This window comes from Pseudophryne corroboree, chromosome 8 (assembly GCF_028390025.1).
Source record: "Pseudophryne corroboree isolate aPseCor3 chromosome 8, aPseCor3.hap2, whole genome shotgun sequence".
Classification (NCBI taxonomy): domain Eukaryota; kingdom Metazoa; phylum Chordata; class Amphibia; order Anura; family Myobatrachidae; genus Pseudophryne; species Pseudophryne corroboree.
The window spans coordinates 25,220,341-25,234,848 of NC_086451.1; the positions used below are offsets into that span (position 1 = coordinate 25,220,341).

General features: G+C 50.2%; 1 protein-coding gene across 6 annotated transcripts in view; it reads left to right on the plus strand.

Moving 5' to 3' along the window:
• Positions 1 to 14,508, plus strand: part of OTUD5 (OTU deubiquitinase 5) — a 58,363-nt gene that overhangs the window by 12,878 nt on the left and 30,977 nt on the right. For 5 of the 6 annotated variants that reach the window (XM_063936091.1, XM_063936088.1, XM_063936090.1 and 2 more), the window contains exon 2: positions 488 to 581. In XM_063936091.1, the coding sequence (XP_063792161.1) occupies positions 488 to 581 (94 nt within the window). The remainder of the gene's footprint in view (positions 1 to 487; positions 582 to 14,508) is intronic. The other variant, XM_063936087.1, reaches the window with a different exon arrangement.

A 14,508-nucleotide genomic window follows, 5' to 3' on the forward strand; every position in this document is an offset into this window, starting at 1 on the left:
TAGAGCAAGCAATATGTAGTGCTCAGTAGGGCTGCACATAGAAGAAGACCCATCATTCTTTTTTAAAATGTGTTTTTAGAACCCTGGGAGCCCGCAGCGAGTGTTTAGTAATCTCACCCTTGTAGTCTGTTCTTTGTACTTGGCTTGCCTTCTGGAATAATGCAATGTAGAATGCAGGGAGCTAGCGGGATCTCATAAGTAGCCAAACAAGGTGCTCATCCAATGATCTCTAAGAATAGGACTTGGACATGTGAGCTACCAGCAGTCATTTAGGTTTCCTGGCCCCTGGGGTTAGTCCAGCCCTGGTGTAATGGCACGCATACCCAATACATGTTCAGTAGAGCAGGGCAACTGCTGGGCACTTACAGAATGAAGGCACATGGAGAGTTAGGGACATTCGTTGCTCAGCTGCATTTGTGACCACGCTAGATGCCATCTCAGGTCAACTTACTGAACTTTGTAATGCAGCATCGTCTCTTTCTTCCAGCAGGAGAACTGGTTTGAGAAGGCCCTGCAAGAGAAAAAGGGATTTATCATTAAACAGATGAAGGAAGACGGGGCCTGTCTGTTCAGAGCTGTCGGTGAGTGCAAAGAGACGTTATAAATCCATGGCTGGTAGACATAGCTATTTACTAAAAGGTGACTGACCTCTGTAGTGATGTCCAGGCTTGGGTGAGGGATCTACAGTAGATCTTGGGATCTACTGAATGTAAAAAAAATATTTTTTGCATGAGCTAGGACTTTACTGTCACCAGAGACGATCATTATGGGTCCTGCAATTTGTCACACTTTTTTTTTTTGTGTGTGTGTGGGAGCCAGCTAGACGGGTGACGTCCATTCAGACTGGCACAGCAAAGGGGCAAATTAACCCTTACCTTACCCAGGGCGAGTAGGTTTAGATGCCTTTGCGCGATTTTAATGTTAAGTTGCGACAACAGATGGTTAGGGGCGTGCTTCATTAGTACAGTGTTCATCAAGGCGGCTGCTATAGGTATTGGACTTGGTCAACACACACGTTGACACGTGAAATAGGTCGGCACGACTATTAGGGCGACATGAACAAGGTCACCGTGGAGAAAGGTGGACATAAGTTTTTTTTGGGTTTTTTTTGGTATCGTTTTCTTTGTAAAGTGACGGGTAACAGGTTACCGTTCCCAATTGTAGTCCACGTGGATTGTAAAGTATGAAAAAGTAAAAAAACAACAACAACTTGTGTCGACCTATTTCGTGTGTCGACCAATAGGTGTTGACCTAATTTGTGTCGACCTAGAGTCTGGATACCGGCTGCTATACTTGTTGTACCTATGACATGTGAGACGCCCGGCGTGCGTGTTCGCTGTCTGCAGGAGGCGTGTCCTGGATTATCCGAGCCCGTGCGTGCTGTCTGTAAGGCAGACTACGCGTCTTACGCTGTTGTGGAGAGGTGACCGGTGCGCTGGCTGGAATGTTGGCTGTGGAAGCACGTGTACGGGTGTCTCTGGAAGATACTGGTGTCGGGCACAGCCAGACGCTCTCAGTGACTCGGCAGATCTCACCCAGCACAGTGACTCAGCAGTGTGGAGTTAGGAACGGGGACTTGCTCTGGCTCCCTCATACATGGGTTACTCAGCTGTAACACGTTTAGCGAGCGTGGTCCCCCATGCACACATTGATGGATTACACCCCCCCGTTGCATACAGGAGATGGTGAACGTGTGCCTCCAATAACACCTTTTGCTATAGTGCAGGTGATTCTTATAACAGTTCTACTGTTTTATTTTAGCGCACATCAATCAGTGATAATCCAGTGTTTAGTTCTGCCGTTATCTATAGACTAATGTAGAATTAGGACGTGGCGGTCAGTCAGTCACAGCAAACACCCCAAGAGCGATCTCCGGATAGACGCAGGCTGGCACCCCAACTTGTGTCCCTCCATCCTTACTGCGGTCTCCAACTCTGGCAGCGTCTCCCTTCTCTCCCCCGGTTTTCCCCTCCTGCCTCTTATTGTGAGAACCCGCTTTGCCCTAGGAGGTACGGGCAGCGATGACCTTCTTCATAGGGTCTGCGCAGTATTGCGGGCAAAGGGCTTCCCGGACACGGTCAGTCAGTAGTTGCTGTGTGTGTGTGTGTTATAACACGCGGCTGCTCCTACTCACCTAGAGCTGCAAACGTGGCCTGTACCACCGGCTGAGGGACGGCTCTGCTCCCCCATGTTACGTATTAGTGTCCCCTACATATTACTCTTTGCAGGTATTATTTCAGTTTTGTTTTATTTAGGGAATTTCATCTGAACAATGACAATTTGGATATTAACTTGTCTCCATAGGTTTACAATAATGAAGTGTTGCAGGTAGCCCATTGGTTTTTTTTTTCCTTTAGTTATTTAAATATTTGACGCAAAGTAACCTTTCCGTCACTCAGGAGGGTCCCATCTGATCAGGGTTTACCCAGGACATTTACATACCTGCTCCCCGTTTCCTGTTCTGCGTGAGTGACCCCGGGGGAGGGGAGTTTTCCACCTGATACAATAATTCCCCACTGCGCCGACCATCGTATTCTCTGTAATTGCCCAGATACAAACAGGAAGCAAATCTGACATCATGGTTTTCAGGTCACGTCTGATTACTTTGTGTAGGAAATGTTTATCACACACGTGCTGATCAAGAATCTGACATGTGATGTGAATGTTATGTGATGTGATCCAATGTTTCCATGAGGGCTGGGGTCAGAGAGATGGAACTGAGATCCCTGCAGGGACTGGGGTCATTGAGGCAGGACAAAGAGAGATTACTGCAGGGACTGGGGTTAGGGAGACAGGACTAAGAGAGATTACTGCAGGGACTGGGGTCAGAGAGACAGGACTAAGAGAGATTACTGCAGGGACTGGGGTCAGAGAGACGGGACTAAGAGAGATTACTGCAGGGACTGGGGTCAGAGAGACAGGACTAAGAGATTCCTGCAGGGACTGGGGTCAGGGAGACAGGACTAAGAGAGATTACTGCAGGGACTGGGGTCAGAGAGACAGGACTAAGAGAGATTACTGCAGGGACTGGGGTCATTGAGGCAGGACTAAGATTACTGCAGGGACTGGGGGTCAGAGAGAGAGGACTAAGAGAGATTACTGCAGGGACTGGGGTCAGAGAGACAGGACTAAGAGAGATTACTGCAGGGACTGGGGTCAGAGACGGGACTAAGAGAGATTACTGCAGGGACTGGGGTCAGAGAGACAGGACTAAGAGAGATTACTGCAGAGACTGGGGTCAGAGAGACAGGACTAAGAGAGATTACTACAGGGACTGGGGTCAGAGAGACAGGACTAAGAGAGATTCCAGCAGGGACTGGTGTCAGAGAGACAGGACTAAGAGAGATTACTGCAGGGACTGGGGTCAGAGAGACTGGACTAAGAGAGATTACTACAGGGACTGGGGTCAGAGAGACGGGACTAAGAGAGATTACTGCAGGGACTGGGGTCAGAGAGACGGGACTAAGAGAGATTCCAGCAGGGACTGGGGTCAGAGAGACAGGACTAAGAGAGATTACTACAGGGACTGGGGTCAGAGAGACAGGACTAAGAGAGATTACTGCAGGGACTGGGGTCAGGGAGACAGGACTGAGAGAGGTTACTGCAGGGACTGGGGTCAGAGAGACAGGACTAAGAGAGATTACTGCAGGGACTGTGGTCATTGAGGCAGGACTAAGAGAGATTACTGCAGGGACTGGGGTCAGAGAGACAGGACTAAGAGAGATTACTGCAGGGACTGGGGTCAGAGAGACAGGACTACGAGAGATTACTGCAGGGACTGGGGTCAGAGAGACAAGACTAAGAGAGATTCCTGCAGGGACTGGGGTCAGAGAGACGGGACTAAGAGAGATTACTGCAGGGACTGGGGTCAGAGAGACGGGACTAAGAGAGATTACTGCAGGGACTGGGGTCAGAGAGACAGGACTAAGAGAGATTCCAGCAGGGACTGGGGTCAGAGAGACAGGACTAAGAGAGATTACTGCAGGGACTGGGGTCAGAGAGACAGGACTAAGAGAGATTACTGCAGGGACTGGGGGCAGAGAGACAGGACTAAGAGAGATTACTGCAGGGACTGGGGACATTGAGGCAGGACTAAGAGAGATTACTGCAGGGACTGGGGTCATTGAGGCAGGACTAAGAGAGATTACTGCAGGGACTGGGGTCAGAGAGACAGAACTAAGAGAGATTCCTGCAGGGACTGGGGTCAGAGAGACAGGACTAAGAGAGATTACTGCAGGGACTGGGGTCAGAGAGACAGGACTAAGAGATTACTGCAGGGACTGGGGTCAGAGAGACAGGACTAAGAGATTCCTGCAGGGACTGGGGTCATTGAGGCAGTACTAAGAGAGATTACTGCAGGGACTGGGGTCAGAGAGACAGGACTAAGAGAGATTACTGCAGGGACTGGGGTCCGAGAGACAGGACTAAGAGAGATTACTGCAGGGACTGGGGTCAGAGAGACGGGACTAAGAGAGATTACTGCAGGGACTGGGGTCAGAGAGACGGGACTAAGAGAGATTACTGCAGGGTCTGGGGTCAGAGAGATGGGACTAAGAGAGATTGCTGCAGGGACTGGGGTCAGAGAGGCAGGACTAAGAGAGATTACTGCAGGGACTGGAATCAGAGAGACAGGACTAAAAGAGATTCCTGCAGGGACTGGGGTCAGAGAGACGGGACTAAGAGAGATTACTGCAGGGACTGGGGTCAGAGAGACAGGACTAAGAGAGATTCCAGCAGGGACTGGGGTCAGAGAGACAGGACTAAGAGAGATTACTGCAGGGACTGGGGTCAGAGAGACAGGACTAAGAGAGATTACTGCAGGGACTGGGGGCAGAGAGACAGGACTAAGAGAGATTACTGCAGGGACTGGGGACATTGAGGCAGGACTAAGAGAGATTACTGCAGGGACTGGGGTCATTGAGGCAGGACTAAGAGAGATTACTGCAGGGACTGGGGTCAGAGAGACAGAACTAAGAGAGATTCCTGCAGGGACTGGGGTCAGAGAGACAGGACTAAGAGAGATTACTGCAGGGACTGGGGTCAGAGAGACAGGACTAAGAGATTACTGCAGGGACTGGGGTCAGAGAGACAGGACTAAGAGATTCCTGCAGGGACTGGGGTCATTGAGGCAGTACTAAGAGAGATTACTGCAGGGACTGGGGTCAGAGAGACAGGACTAAGAGAGATTACTGTAGGGACTGGGGTCCGAGAGACAGGACTAAGAGAGATTACTGCAGGGACTGGGGTCAGAGAGACGGGACTAAGAGAGATTACTGCAGGGACTGGGGTCAGAGAGACGGGACTAAGAGAGATTACTGCAGGGTCTGGGGTCAGAGAGACAGGACTAAGAGAGATTGCTGCAGGGACTGGGGTCAGAGAGGCAGGACTAAGAGAGATTACTGCAGGGACTGGAATCAGAGAGACAGGACTAAGAGAGATTACTGCAGGGACTGGGGTCAGGGAGACGGGACTGAGAGAGCTTACCGTAGGGACTGGGGTCAAGGAGACGAGACTGGGGTCAGAGAGGCAGGACTAAGAGAGATTACTGCAGGGACTGGGGTCCGAGAGACTGGACTGAGAGATTCCTGCAGAGACTGGGGTCAGGGAGACGGGACTGATAGAGGTTACTGTAGGGACTGGAGCCAGGGAGACAGGACTGATAGAGGTTACTGTAGGGACTGGAGCCAGGGAGACAGGACTGAGAGAAGTTACTGTAGGGACTGGAGCCAGGGAGACAGGACTGATAGAGGTTACTGTAGGGACTGGAGCCAGGGAGACAGGACTGATAGAGGTTACTGTAGGGACTGGAGCCAGGGAGACAGGACTGATAGAGGTTACTGTAGGGACTGGAGCCAGGGAGACAGTACTGAGAGAGGTTACTGTAGGGACTGGAGCCAGGGAGACAGGACTGATAGAGGCTACTGTAGGGACTGGGGCCAGCAAGACAGTACTGAGAGAGGTTACTGTAGGGACTGGAGCCAGGGAGACAGGACTGAGAGAGGTTACTGTAGGGACTGGAGCCAGGGAGACAGGACTGAGAGAGGTTACTGTAGGGACTGGAGCCAGGGAGACAGGACTGAGAGAGGTTACTGTAGGGACTGGAGACAGGGAGACAGGACTGATAGAGGTTACTGTAGGGACTGGAGCCAGGGAGACAGGACTGAGAGAGGTTACTGTAGGGACTGGAGCCAGGGAGACAGAACTGATAGAGGTTACTGTAGGGACTAGAGCCAGGGAGACAGGACTGATAGAGGTTACTGTAGGGACTGGAGCCAGGGAGAAAGGACTGATAGAGGTTACTGTAGGGACTGGAGCCAGGGAGACAGGACTGAGAGAGGTTACTGTAGGGACTGGAGCCAGGGAGACAGGACTGAGAGAGGTTACTGTAGGGACTGGAGACGGGACTGAGAGAAGTTACTGTTGATGCCAATGGCTGCACGTCGCTCCTGAATTCTACAAGATTATGTCCATTCCTGAGTTATGTAAAGATCCCGATTTTTCTATACAGATTCCCTCCATGTCTTGTTCTATCTCCTTGGGGTGTATTTACTAAGGAGTGTGTTGTCAGCAGCCACCGATCATTGACTGCTTTAGATGAGTTTTAAACCGGCATTAGGAAAGGATGGTAAGCAAGCGTCTGCTCTAACGGGTGTGAGACTCAGGGTTGACAGTGTCTAGGTCGATACTTATTAGTCGACAGTGACTAGGCTGACACGGCCATTAGGTCATCATGAACAAAGTCAACGTGAGTTTTTTTGGTGTCATTATCTTCGTAAAGTGACGGGGAACCCCAATTTCCCTAACGTCCTAGTGGATGCTGGGAACTCCGAAAGGACCATGGGGAATAGCGGCTCCGCAGGAGACTGGGCACAACTAAAAGAAAGCTTTTAGACTACCTGGTGTGCACTGGCTCCTCCCACTATGACCCTCCTCCAAGCCTCAGTTAGATTTCTGTGCCCGGCCGAGCTGGATGCACACTAGGGGCTCTCCTGAGCTCCTAGAAAGAAAGTTTATTTTAGGTTTTTTATTTTACAGTGAGACCTGCTGGCAACAGGCTCACTGCATCGAGGGACTAAGGGGAGAAGAAGCGAACCTACCTGCTTGCAGCTAGCTTGGGCTTCTTAGGCTACTGGACACCATTAGCTCCAGAGGGATCGACCGCATGGAACTGGCCTTGGTGTTCGTTCCCGGAGCCGCGCCGCCGTCCCCCTTACAGAGCCAGAAGCAAGAAGAGGTCCGGAAAATCGGCGGCAGAAGACATCAGTCTTCACCAAGGTAGCGCACAGCACTGCAGCTGTGCGCCATTGCTCCTCATGCACACTTCACACTCCGGTCACTGAGGGTGCAGGGCGCTGGGGGGGGCGCCCTGAGCAGCAATAAAAACACCTTGGCTGGCAAATATATCACAATATATAGCCCCAGAGGCTATATATGTGATAAATACCCCTGCCAGAATCCATAAAAAAGCGGGAGAAAAGTCAGCGAAAAAGGGGCGGAGCTATCTCCCTCTGCACACTGGCGCCATTTTCTCTTCACAGTGCAGCTGGAAGACAGCTCCCCAGGCTCTCCCCTGTAGTTTGCAGGCTCAAAGGGTTAAAAAGAGAGGGGGGGCACTAAATTTAGGCGCAATATTGTATATACAAGCAGCTATTGGGAAAAATTCACTCAATATAGTGTTAATCCCTAAATTATATAGCGCTCTGGTGTGTGCTGGCATACTCTCTCTCTGTCTCCCCAAAGGGCTGTGTGGGGTCCTGTCCTCAGTCAGAGCATTCCCTGTGTGTGTGCGGTGTGTCGGTACGGCTGTGTCGACACGTTTGATGAGGAGGCTTATGTGATGGCAGAGCAGATGCCGATAAATGTGATGTCGCCCCCTGTGGGGCCGACACCAGAGTGGATGGATAGGTGGAAGGTATTAACCGACAGTGTCAACTCCTTACATAAAAGGCTGGATGACGTAACAGCTATGGGACAGCCGGCTTCTCAGCCCGCTCCTGCCCAGGCGTCTCAAAGGCCATCAGGGGCTCAAAAACGCCCGCTCCCTCAGATGGCAGACACAGATGTCGACACGGAGTCTAACTCCAGTGTCGACGAGGTTGAGACATATACACAATCCACTAGGAACATCCGTTACATGATCCCGGCAATAAAAAATGTGTTACACATTTCTGACATTAACCCAAGTACCACTAAAAAAGGGTTTTATGTTTGGGGAGAAAAAGCAGGCAGTGTTTTGTTCCCCCATCAAATGAGTGAATGAAGTGTGAAAAAGCGTGGGTTCCCCCGATAAGAAACTGGTAATTTCTAAAAAGTTACTGATGGCGTACCCTTTCCCGCCAGAGGATAAGTTACGCTGGGAGATATCCCCTAGGGTTGATAAGGCGCTCACACGTTTGTCAAAAAAGGTGGCACTGCCGTCTTAGGATACGGCCACTTTGAAGGTACATGCTGATAAAAAGCAGGAGGCTATCCTGAAGTCTGTATTTACACACTCAGGTACTAGACTGAGACCTGCAGATAGTGCTGCTGCAGCGTGGTCTGTAACCCTGTCAAACAGGGATACTATTTTGCGAACATAAGACGTCGTCTTATATATGAGGGATGCACAGAGGGATATTTTGCCGGCTGGCATCCAGAATTAATGCAATGTCCATTCTGTTAGGAGGGTATTAGAGACCCGACACTGGACAGGTGATGCTGACTTTAAAAGGCACATAGAGCCTTATAAGGGTGAGGAATTGTTTGGGGATGGTCTCTGGGACCTCGTAGCAACAGCTGGGAAGAAATTTTTTTTACCTCAGGTTTCCTCGCAGCCTAAGAAAGCACTGTATTATCGGGTACAGTCCTTTCGGCTTCAGAAAAGCAAGCGGGTAAAAGGCGCTTCCTTTCTGCACAGAGACGAGGGAAGAGGGAAAAAGCTGCACCAGTCAGCCAGTTCCCAGAATCAAAATTCTTCCCCCGCTTCCTCTGAGTCCACCGCATGATGCGGGGGCTCCACAGGCGTAGCCAGGTACGGTGGGGGGCCGCCTCAAAAATTTCAGCGATCAGTGGGCTCGCTCACAGGTGGATCCCTGGATCCTTCAAGTAGTATCTCAGGGGTACAAGCTGGAATTCGAGGCGTCTCCCCCCCGCCGTTTCCTCAAATCTGCCTTGCCGACAACTCCCTCAGGCAGGGAGGCTGTGCTAGAGGCAATTCACAAGCTGTATTCCCAGCAGGTGATAGTCAAGGTGCCCCTACTTCAACAAGGACGGGATTACTATTCCACACTGTTTGTGGTACCGAAACCGGACGGTTCGGTGAGACCCATTTTAAATTTGAAATCCTTGAACACATACATAAAAAAATTCAAGTTCAAGATGGAATCGCTCAGGGCGGTTATTGCAAGCCTGGAGGAGGGGGATTACATGGTATCCCTGGACATCAAGGAGGCTTACCTACATGTCCCCATTTACCATCCTCACCAGGAGTACCTCAGATTTGTGGTACAGGATTGCCATTACCAATTCCAAACACTGCCGTTTGGACTGTCCACGGCACCGAGGGTCTTTACCAAGGTAATGGCAGAAATGATGATACTCCTTCGAAAAAGGGAGTTTTAATTATCCCGTACTTGGACGATCTCCTTATAAAGGCGAGGTCCAAGGAGCAGTTGTTGGTCGGAGTAGCACTATCTCGGGAAGTGCTACAACAGCACGGATGGATTCTATACATTCCAAAGTCACAGCTGGTTCCTACCACACGCCTACTGTTCCGGGGGATGGTTCTGGACACAGAACAGAAAAAAGTGTTTCTCCCGCAGGAGAAAGCCAAGGAGCTGTCATCTCTAGTCAGAGACCTCCTGAAACCAAAACAGGTATCGGTGCATCATTGCACACGAGTCCTGGGAAAAATGGTAGCTTCTTACGAAGCAAAATTCCATTCGGCAGGTTCCATGCAAGAACCTTTCAGTGGGACCTCTTGGACAAGTGGTCGGGATCGCATCTTCAGATGCATCGGCTGATAACCCTGTCTCCATGGACCAGGGTATCTCTACTGTGGTGGCTGCAGAGTGCTCATCTTCAAGAGGGCCGCAGATTCGGCATACAGGACTGGGTCCTGGTAACCACGGATGCCAGCCTTCGAGGCTGGGGGGCAGTCACACAGGGAAGAAATTTCCAAGGACTTTGGTCAAGTCAGGAGTCGTCCCTACACATAAATATTCTGGAACTGAGGGCCATTTACAATGCCCTAAGTCTGGCAAGGCCTCTGCTTCAAAACCAGCCGGTACTGATCCAATCAGACAACATCACGGCAGTCGCCCATGTAAACCGACAGGGCGGCACAAGAAGCAGGATGGCGATGGCAGAAGCCACAAGGATTCTCCGATGGGCGGAAAATCACGTCTTAGCACTGTCAGCAGTGTTCATTCCGGGAGTGGACAACTGGGAAGCAGACTTCCTCAGCAGACACGACCTACACCCGGGAGAGTGGGGACTTCATCCAGAAGTCTGCCAACTGTTGGTAAACCGTTGGGAAAGGCCACAGGTGGACATGATGGCGTCCCGTCTAAACAAAAAACGAGATATTGCACCAGGTCAAGGGACCCTCAGGCAATAGCTGTGGACGCTCTAGTGACACCGTGGGTGTACCAGTCGGTTTATGTATTCCCTCCTCTGCCTCTCATACCAAAGGTACTGAGAATAATAAGAAAACGAGGAGTAAGAACGATACTTGTGGTTCCGGATGGGCCAAGAAGAGCTTGGTACCCAGAACTTCAAGAAATGATATCAGAGGACCCATGGCCTCTACCGCTCAGACAGGATCTGCTACAGCAGGGGCCCTGTCTGTTCCAAGACTTACCGCGGCTGCGTTTGACGGCATGGCGGTTGAATTCCGGATCCTAAAGGAAAAGGGCATTCCGGAGGAAGTCATTCCTACGCTGATAAAAGCCAGGAAAGAAGTAACCGCAAACCATTATAACCGTATTTGGCGAAAATATGTTGCGTGGTGTGAGGCCAGGTAGGACCCAACGGAGGAATTTCAGCTGGGCCGTTTCCTGCACTTCCTACAGTCAGGGGTGACTATGGGCCTAAAATTGGGTTCCATTAAGGTCCAGATTTCGGCTCTATCGATTTTCTTCCAGAGAGAACTGGCTTCACTACCTGAAGTTCAGACTTTTGTTAAGGGAGTGCTGCATATTCAGCCCCCTTTTGTCCCTCCAGTGGCACCTTGGGATCTCAACGTGGTGTTGGATTTCCTAAAGTCACATTGGTTTGAGTCACTTAAAACCGTGGAATTTAAATATCTCACGTGGAAAGTGGTCATGTTGTTGGCCTTGGCTTCGGCCAGGCGTGTATCAGAATTGGCGGCTTTGTCATGTAAAAGCCCTTATCTGATTTTCCATATGGATAGGGCAGAATTGAGGACTCATCCCCAGTTTCTTCCTAAAGTGTTATCAGCTTTTCATCTGAACCAACCTATCGTGGTGCCTGCGGCTACTACAGACTTGGTGGCTTCCAAGTTGTTGGACGTAGTCAGGGCCCTGAAAATCTATGTTTCCAGGACAGCTGGAGTCAGAAAGACTGACTCGCTATTTATCCTGTATGCGCCCAACAAGTTGGGTGCACCTGCTTCAAAGCAGACTATTGCTCGCTGGATCTGTAGTACGATTCAGCTTGCACGTTCTGCGGCTGGACTGCCGCATCCTAAATCAGTAAAAGCCCATTCCACGAGGAAGGTGGGCTCTTCTTGGGCGGCTGCCCGAGGGGTCTCGGCTTTACAACTTTGCCGAGCAGCTACTTGGTCGGGGTCAAACACATTTGCTAAATTCTACAAGTTTGACACCCTGGCTGAGGAGGACCTAGAGTTTGCCCATTCGGTGCTGCAGAGTCATCCGCACTCTCCCGCCCGTTTGGGAGCTTTGGTATAATTCCCATGGTCCTTACGGAGTCCCAGCATCCACTAGGACGTCAGAGAAAATAAGATTTTACTCACCGGTAAATCTATTTCTCGTAGTCCGTAGTGGATGCTGGGCGCCCATCCCAAGTGCGGATTGTCTGCAATACTTGTATATAGTTATTGTTTAACTAAAGGGTTATTGTTGAGCCATCTGTTGAGAGGCTCAGTTGTTGTCATACTGTTAACTGGGTATTGTATCACGAGTTATACGGTGTGATTGGTGTGGCTGGTATGAGTCTTACCCGGGATTCTAAATCCTTCCTTATTGTATCAGCTCTTCCGGGCACAGTATCCTAACTGAAGTCTGGAGGAGGGTCATAGTGGGAGGAGCCAGTGCACACCAGTTAGACCTAAAGCTTTCTTTATAGTTGTGCCCAGTCTCCTGCGGAGCCGCTATTCCCCATGGTCCTTACGGAGTCCCAGCATCCACTACGGACTACGAGAAATAGAATTACCGGTGAGTAAATTCTTATTTAGTGCACCGTGTCTCCGGGCAAGGTTCCTCGCTGCGGTCGGCACAGGTTACCGGTCCCAGTTGTAGTCCACGTGGATCGTAAAGTATGAAAAAGTTCAAAAAATTATGACATTTTTTTGAAAAACTCATGTTGACCTACTCAATGTCGACCAATGTGTGTCGACCTAGAGTCCGGGTACTGCTGGTTAGTCCTGCTCAGCGCGCTCTCTCCGCCGTTATCTGGCAGGGACTGCTGTCCGATACTTCCCAGAAGCCGGCTGTGTAGCCTGTCACTGCCTCTGCCTGTGACACTGATAAATATTATCACTACGTGCCAGTGCAGGGACCGCGCAGGCTGCCTGAGCGTGCTACAGTATGTAAGGAGTGTGTGTGTGTGTGTGTGTGTGTGTGTGTGTGTGTGTGTGTGTGTGTGTCACCTTTCTTGTGGTTTGGGGGTCTGTGGCCTAGGAGTATAGGAATTGTAGCCAATAACCAAGTCCTTACATTACACTGTGTAGTTTTTGGTGAATAAATATCTCTGCACATTTCATGTTGCACACACGTGGTAGAAAACGTGAGCTGGTGCGTGGCAGCCTCACTACTGATCAGCGTTCACTTCACACTGCGCGTGTGCGCCACAGATGCCTATGATTGCACTCCGTATCCTGTCAGTAGGTGATCTGTGCGAGCTCCGTGCCCGGAGAATATATGTGTGTCTGCAAACAGTGAGGGCACAATGGCAGCTGCAGCTGGCGCCTGTGTTAGTATGCACAGAGCACATCTGAGTGTTAGCTGAAGGATCAGCTCCGAGGCGGAGAGCAATAGCTGGGATATTCCTTTTTTTTTTGTATTATTATTATTTTATAAATGTTTGGAAATAAAGTACCTTTTATATTAAATAGTTGCGCAAAAAAATTATAAACTGCAGGAAAAACTGTGCTCTGTATGTGCTGCATCCACCCCGCTGTGGAAGCAGCAGCTCCTGCCCATGACATCATTATCACATGGCCGGTGAGTCCGGCGCTGTACGGAAACGTTCTTTGTGCCCTTGTTCCTCTTGCGTTTTCTGTAGAACCAGTTACCGTCAGTTCTGTGGAGTCGGTGTTTCAAGAAACCAAACCACTCACGGTTTCACCTCATCGGTGCAGGTCCCCCATGTGCGGTTTCAGTTTCAATGAAAACAATTTCTGTGAATCCCCCGGCTTTCTGTGACCTCTCTCTCTGAGTTCTGAGAAGCTGCTGAGGTGGAACGTGCCGAGAAGTCCTGCAATCACACTGGGGTCTCTCCAGCAGGGCCCCTTACTCTGTGTTTCCTATGGAGCTGCCTGATACATTACTTGTCATACTACAAGTCCCAGCATTCCTCGCCAGCTATTAACATCCTACACAGACGCATCCTTTAAGATGCACAGTGATCTTTCATATTAGGGCTTCTTTCCGTGTTCAGTAATGTGTACGTAAAAAGGCCGGCCCCGTGACCAGCGCTATAACACGTGACATTGTATGGAATCAGCCTACACCATTATAGGTGATTGGTCTCCTCTGTCATTCAGCTAAGGTCACCATACACAGGAGCATGCCACTTGCGACGTGTGGGAGTGGACGGAATTCAGCCATGTGGAAGTGGTGTCACGCTGGGGAGCTGTTAGTATGTTGGAGAGATTGGACATGGAACAATAGCGGCCCCCTACCTGCCATATTTACCATTGGGGCTAGTAATCTAGCTGATGACCATTAGATTGGTCGCACACCAGGTGATATATCCGACCAGATCACTGATTCTAGTACCTGGAGAGATAAAATAGGCAATTATATGCAGTACCGAGTGATTGCAGGATTGGCATGCCCCATCTGTCAGAGAACCTTGTATGCAAATGCGGGGACTCATTGTGAGAGTCAGCTCTTCTGCCCTGAGTCCCCATATTTGCATACTGGACACTTATTTTGCCCTTGTGCACTCTCAGAAGAAGAAGTGTGTTACAGCTGTAACGGTTACTAGACATGAGCGGTTTGGATTCCCTGGAATGCTGCATGGACTTTGCAGGCCCCACCCATTGCACCCCAGTACACTGTAGCACCCCAGTGCACATGCGTAAAAAAAAGCAGTCTGACTCCA